Source organism: Mandrillus leucophaeus, unplaced genomic scaffold (assembly GCF_000951045.1).
Source record: "Mandrillus leucophaeus isolate KB7577 unplaced genomic scaffold, Mleu.le_1.0 Scaffold39, whole genome shotgun sequence".
Classification (NCBI taxonomy): domain Eukaryota; kingdom Metazoa; phylum Chordata; class Mammalia; order Primates; family Cercopithecidae; genus Mandrillus; species Mandrillus leucophaeus.
In genome coordinates, this window is record NW_012104142.1 from 3,828,431 (window position 1) to 3,834,947 (window position 6,517).

Genomic DNA, 6,517 nt, shown 5'->3' on the forward strand with positions numbered 1-6,517 from the left:
GCCCGGCCGCATGCTCTTAACTATGCTGCTATCCTGGGCCGCACATGTCTGATGGGGTGGGGGTGGGGGTGGGGATCGCGGACAGAGATCCAAGCAAAAGCAAAGAGGAGACATTAAATTCAGAAAGGCCCAGATTCAAATCTCAGCTCTGCCATTCCTAGCAGTGTGACCCTGGCTGATCTGTGATATCTCTCTGAACCCGGTTTCCTCACCGTCGTGGTGAATGAAATGAGATAATGTGTGTAAGCACCTGGTGCAGAGTCTGACAGAGAGTGAAGGTTCAAGGCTGATGAAGTGTCTGGCCATGGAAGTGGGCTGGCCAGGGAGGTGAGGGGACCTGTGGTGGGGGGTGCGGAGGAGGAGGGCTGGGTAGCGCGGGAGTTTTGAGGCTCAGGAAGGCAAAGGCTCAGTGCTCAGCAGGCTCTGGACCCAGTAGTAACCATGAGATTTCAGGCCATCCTAGATACCAGGTCCATGCCAGCTACCAAGGGAATGGCAAGAGAAACCAAAAGATGAAGAGATACTGGTCAGGACAGGGCAGGAGGAGGAGGCAATAGGCTGTTTCCTAGAGCTTTTCAAGAAGCTCTTTATTTCAGTTCCTCTGGAAGCTCCAGTGGCCCAGGCTGAGCCTGGCAGATCCTAAGGGCAAAATAACCAGTTATTCAACTGCCAGAGATGAGCAGGAGCACTAGCCAGGAGATAGGACAGGCTCTCTCTCGTACCTCTCAGAGAAGATTCTGGAAGCTTTTCAGGGCAGTTACAGGGAATCAGCCACTCTAATTTCCCTACAGTACAGAGAGAGCCCAAAGGAGAATGGGGTTGCCCTGGGTCACATGGAAGCCTTCTGCTTGAGTTGGAAATTAAAGATTTCTGGTTGCTGGCAGGTAGGGTCTCTCTTCTGGCCTGGGGGATGTGACAGCTTCATGCTTACATCCCTCATGGCACAGAGGCTGACAAGCAATGTCACAAAAGGAGACAGAACAGCTTAATGTTACCTTGGTTCTGTCTCTTCTCAGTAAAGCTGGCAGACTAGAAAAGGAAGGGAACTCGGTAAAAGAGAACAGAGCTGGGGTGGAGAGGCACCTGAGGTGGAGCTGAGAGGATTCCTATAGCCAAAGCCACTGAACCCAGACTAGAGAGTTGACTTGGCCGGGCGATGGTTCACACCTGTCATCTCAGCACCTTGGGAGGCCAAGGCAGGAAGATGGATTGAGCCCAAGAGTTCGAGACCAGCCTGGGCAACACAGGAAGACCCTGTTTCTATAAAAATAAAACAATTAGCCAGGTGTGGTGGCACATGCCTGTGGTCCCAACTGTTTGGGAGGCTAAGGTGGGAGGATCACTTGGGCCCAGAAGGTTGAGGCTGCAGTGAGCTGTGATTGCGCCACTGCATTCCAGCCTGGGCAACAAAGTGAGACCCTGTCTCAAAAACAAAAAAAAAGTTAGACTCCTCGACAGGTTCAAACCCAGCTCTGCCACATGCTAGAAGAGTCATCTTGGACAAGGTAACTTAGCTTATCTGTGCAAAACTCCATCTCCATCATACAGGCGAAAAGAGGAAATGAGTGAGTGCCGGCAAAAAACTCAGCCCAATGCCCAGCAAATATACAGTGTTGTCTCTGACTGTGACTTTGTTAGTAGGTGAGTAGCTGAGTTTCTGGGCTCTATGTACCTATGGTGCTTATAGTGAGTCAGAAAAGGGCCTGGGATTGGAGATGGACAGTTCTGGGTCTTTGTTGGCTAGCCATGTGGCCTTGCCAGGTTATCTGGGTCCTCAGTGGAGAGAAGATCCCTACTCTCATAGGAGTGCTCTGAGGGGTAAATACCATTCTGTGAAATACAGGGAATGGAAGAGGGCTGAGTGCACGGTGGGGCTCATGAAGGTTGACTGACTTGAAGGGAACAACCCCGCCCTGGACCTTACCAGCACCAGAATCTCTCTCACTCCTGGACTCTGAATGCAGAATCCCTCAGCAACCCACCTCCTTTTCCTGTGGGCTGGCTTTCCCAGCTTGGCCTTCCTGACTTAGCCCAGAGCCAGCCATTTCACAGAACGTCTGGTAGCCTGAGCTGCAAGGAACCCCAGGATCACTGCAGCCAATCCTCTCTTTGTATGCTGGGGAAACTGAGGCCTACAAATGCTCTCATGAGCTCCCTGGGAAACCTGGCACCTTCCACATTTGTTACAAAGCCTTAGTCAAAGCCAATGGCTACCAGGCTGCCAGCTGCTGGATAAAACTCCCAGAAAGGGACTGACTGACTGGCTCCACCATCTCTAATCTGTGACCTCCCAGCTTAGGGCTACTGCTCTGCAGTTTAACTCAGTGCCTCCTCGTCCCACCTCCTGCAGCAGGAGTTTCAAGTCCCCTCACATCCTTTTTGCTGCAAAGGCCAACAGTGTGAGGTCCCTCACCCTTTCAAGGTTGCTCTGAGCCTCCCCTCTCTGCCCTTCCACCTCTCCAAGGCCATCCTCTCCCCATGCTCTCGATCCTTCCCTTTTCATCTCTCAACTTGTCCTTTTCCCATGTGATGCCTGCGGCATCACACAGGGCTGCTCGCCACCTGCTGCCATACATCTCCACGGCTACCTGGCTGCTGCCCTCTCTGGGGACTGCGTCTTCTTGTTGCTCCATCTCACTCTGTTGCTTCCTCTGCCTTTGCCTGTGGGCTTGCCATTGTGCCTGCAGCAATTTTCTCTCCATGGTCTACACTTTCCCACAGTGACCTCAGCCATGCACAACTCCAGTGAGCTCCAGGGAATAGACGATACCACACTTTCACCTGTAACCTAGAGTGCTCTCCTGAGTTCCAAGCTGACAGCTCCTTTGGCCTGTCCCACTGGCACCTCCCACTCTGCTCATCTCTTCCCATCCCAGTTCTTCACCCTGGTTTCTTCCTGGTCACAGGGGCTTCAATTCTGATCCCCCAGCATCCCATCTGATTCTCCTCTGCAGCCCTCTCTCACACAGGCCTGGTGCCTCTTTTCCAGGGACCTTAGCCTTATCCATACTGCCTTGTCCCAGGCCCTCAGAATAGCCAACCTGCTCAAGGCAATTCTCTCTCATTGGCTTCCTACCTTGAGTCTCTCTTACCTCTCATTAACCCTTCATGCTGTTCTCTTTTAACAACAGCGCCCTTACCTTATTCCTGCTATCAAAAACCTCAACGATTTCCTCAGTAACTACAGAATAAGGTGAAAATATCTTGGTCTGGTAGAAAAGGATTTTTATGATCTGGCCCCATTTTATTTTCTAAGCTTAATCCTCTCTGTATACAAACTACCATCTCCACTGCCTCTAAATCTTGCTACACTTTGATCTCTTCCCCCGAATCTTACAACTTTCAGCTCCCCTGACTTCTCCCAGGATGCCTTTACTCAAGTCTCACACCTTCCTCCAAAGCACAGTTCAAATGCTAACTCCTGTCATCCCCAAAACATCCCCTCGCCGTGAGATAACATTATTTTTATGCACTTGCTACAGCACTCACTACACTGCTTATAATTTAATGTTCAGGAGATTGTCCTCCACACCTGCTCCCCACCATCAGACTGTGAACCCATGGATGATGGGGACTGATTTTTTCACGCCTGTCCTTAAGCCCTCGGCATCAAACCCTGGGCTTATTTTTTGTTTAATCACAGTTCTGCCTTGTAATATTTATTTCTGTAAGTTTGTCTCTTTCACTAGATTATAAGCTCTTTTGAGGTGAGGGATCACATTTTACCAATCTTGCCAGCACCAAGCAGAGGACTTTGCAAACAAAACAAAACATAAATGATCTTCAACAAAAGTCTGCTGCATTGAATGAGCATCTGGGATAAGCCTAAACCCAAAGCAATAGACTGCCACCTAATATATCTGTATTACTCCCCCTGGGGAGGCAGGGAGCCGAATGGGTAGCCCTGCCCTCTATTTTTGAAGTAAGATCTTTCCCTGTCCCAGACCTAAACTAATCCCAGGTCCTTGTCAGCTCAGTGGAGGGCTGCAGATGGTAAAGTTTACACAGATGCATAAGGCGTATAGTCTCATAGTCTTCGAAGAAAAGCACAAATATGACAAATATGCAGGCAGGTGATTCTTCTGTCTCAGCAAATTCCAGAGCCCGAGCCCGAGAGAGGACACTCCTTCAAGCTCCTGAACTGGTGTAGGGGGCCTGCTGACAGAAAGATCCCCACAGGCCCTGTGGCCCATTCTTTCTTGGCTGCCAGGTCCTGAGCCCGCAGCAGCATCAGTGTCAGGCAGAATTCTGACAGCTGGAGGGCCCACGCCCCACCACAGAATACGAATTAATTCATAGGGAGGCTCCTCGAGCAGGTTACCTCAGGTGTCCTGACAAATACAGCCCGAAACCCTCTCCAAGGGGAGGCAAACAGGCCAAAGATCAACCTGCAAAAGTCTGGAGGGAAGAAAGTTCAGCAGTCCAGGCTACCTCTTCCACCAGCCTCCCGCTTCTCAGTCTCATCAGGCGGGCAGGGCTGGTTAAGAGGCTGACTGCTGTTCCTCAATTTCATTTCTTTTCTTTCATAAACATTTACAGAGTCACAGAACTTTCCACTTTCTAGCTGTGTCATCTTGGGCATCCCTTACCTCAGAGATTTTCCTCACCCATAGAATACAGATAATGATCTTTGCTCTGCCTCCCTGACTGGCAGGCTCAAGTAAGAAGGCACAGGCGAAGGAGCTTGCTAAACTGCAAAGCCCTATGGGTATTATTGCCAATCACATTATCTGCGCCAACCCTCTAATCTTCCCGAGGAGGAAACCCAAGCTCAGGAAGGTCACGTGGTAGCCGTCAGGATGAGACTGGGGCCTTCGGAGTGCCTGTTATTCCCTGACGGTTTACTAAGTGGTGATCACAAGCACCACCCGGTGTCTTTCTCCCCTCTAGCTTGGATTAAGAAAAACTCCTTGGAAAACTTAGGTTAAAGGAAAAAGAAAGGGTTCCCGGGTGAAGCGAGGTGATGAGTTGTAAAGCCAGCCTCACTCTTCCCTGCCTGGCTCAGGAGCCTCCTGTCCAGGGTCACTCAGCAGCCTCGGCGTCCACATAGCCGGCTGCCGCTGGACTCTTGCGGGCGATGGAGGGCTGGGGTGGCTGAGACCAACACCTCCCACCAGGCCACACACTCCGAATCTCATCATCAGGAGGAGTGAGGCAACCGGCCTCAGGACAGACCGTCGGAAGCGGCGGACTGGGGTGGGTGTAAAGGCCAGCTAGCATTTTGGGAGGGTGGTCCCTGACCCTCAGCCCGAGACGTGAAAGGCAGTGAAGATACGGAAGCGCCTTTCCCTTGCGCTCGAAGGACGGAAGTCTCTCCCTGTCTAGCGCCCATTCTCTCCCTCAAAGGAGTTATGTTTATTTTCCTGAACTATGATACTTCCCAGGCCGGCTACTGGCCTGGGCCACCGAACGGCCCCTTGGGAAAAGTAGTTCGAGTTCACTTCTAGGTAAGTTCCCTTCGTCCTGGCTGCCCGCGCGTTTCATTCTCGGAGACCTCAAATCCCAGCGGATTCCGCGAGCACCCCTAAAGCTGAAGTCCCGGGCGCCCCAGTCTCCAGATGGCTCGCATCCCGCAGAGGAGCGCGAGGGAAAAACTACGCCTCCCAGCAGCCACCGCGCGCCTCAGTGCGCAGGCGTAGCCGCGCCTCGCCACCCCTCCCCCTCCTCCAACTGCTCCAGTCGGTCCGTTCCCGTGTTCCCCCCATCAGTTCTAATGTCCCCAGTCTCTCCGACACCTCACACTCACCGCGAACTCGCGGCGTCGGGTACAGCCGCTGTGCCTTCTCCAGGAAGCGGAGCGCCCGGTCGGGCTGGTTGCTCTGGATGGCCTTGAGGGCGATGCTGATACAGCGCTCAGCTTCATCCTTGTTGGATTCCATGGCGGAACCAGAGCGCGGAACCAGGGAGGGGGAGGCCGGGCGAGCGAAGGGCTGCGCCACCCGCCGGCGCGTCGCGGGCAGGCGGGCGCGGAGTGATGACATTCACCCTCCGCCCCTCCTTTCCCGAGATTTGAGCGAGGGTGGAGGCGCTACCGTATGTTTTCTAAGAAAGGGACGGCTGGCTTAGGTGTCAATAATGGTGCATGCCCAGATTCCACGTTCCGGAGGTCTTAGAGTTGAGTATGCACCAACCCTCTAATCTCGTTTCCGAGGAGAAAACCCAAGCTCAGGAAAGTCACGTGGTAGCCGTCAGGCTGAGACTGGGGCCTTCGGAGTGCCTGTTATTCCCAGACGGTTTACTAGGTGATGGTCTATATACGTAACGTAACTATATACGTTTCAGACGAAGGTTATTTATTTATTCACTGAACAGATACTGAGTGCCCACTGTTTGTCAGGCATGGTTTTATGGTTTTATGGGATACAGGGGTGAACAAAACAAAGCCCCTGCTCTCATGGAGCTTACATTCCACTGTGTAGGGTTAGGGGAGCTCTGCAGATATATTCAGAAAGTGATAAAAGCGATGAAGAATAGAGAGTGGGAGGTGCTATTTTAAATAGTGCGATAAAAGAAACCT

General features: G+C 52.1%; 1 protein-coding gene across 2 annotated transcripts in view; it reads right to left on the reverse strand.

Annotated features, from left to right (window-relative positions):
• Positions 1 to 6,221, reverse strand: part of DNAJB12 (DnaJ (Hsp40) homolog, subfamily B, member 12) — a 27,186-nt gene extending 20,965 nt beyond the window's left edge. For both annotated transcript variants that reach the window (XM_011991106.1, XM_011991107.1), the window contains exon 1: positions 5,747 to 6,221. In XM_011991106.1, the coding sequence (XP_011846496.1) occupies positions 5,747 to 5,981 (235 nt within the window). In that variant the 5' untranslated portion in view covers positions 5,982 to 6,221. The remainder of the gene's footprint in view (positions 1 to 5,746) is intronic.
• Positions 6,222 to 6,517: the final 296 nt, after the last annotated feature.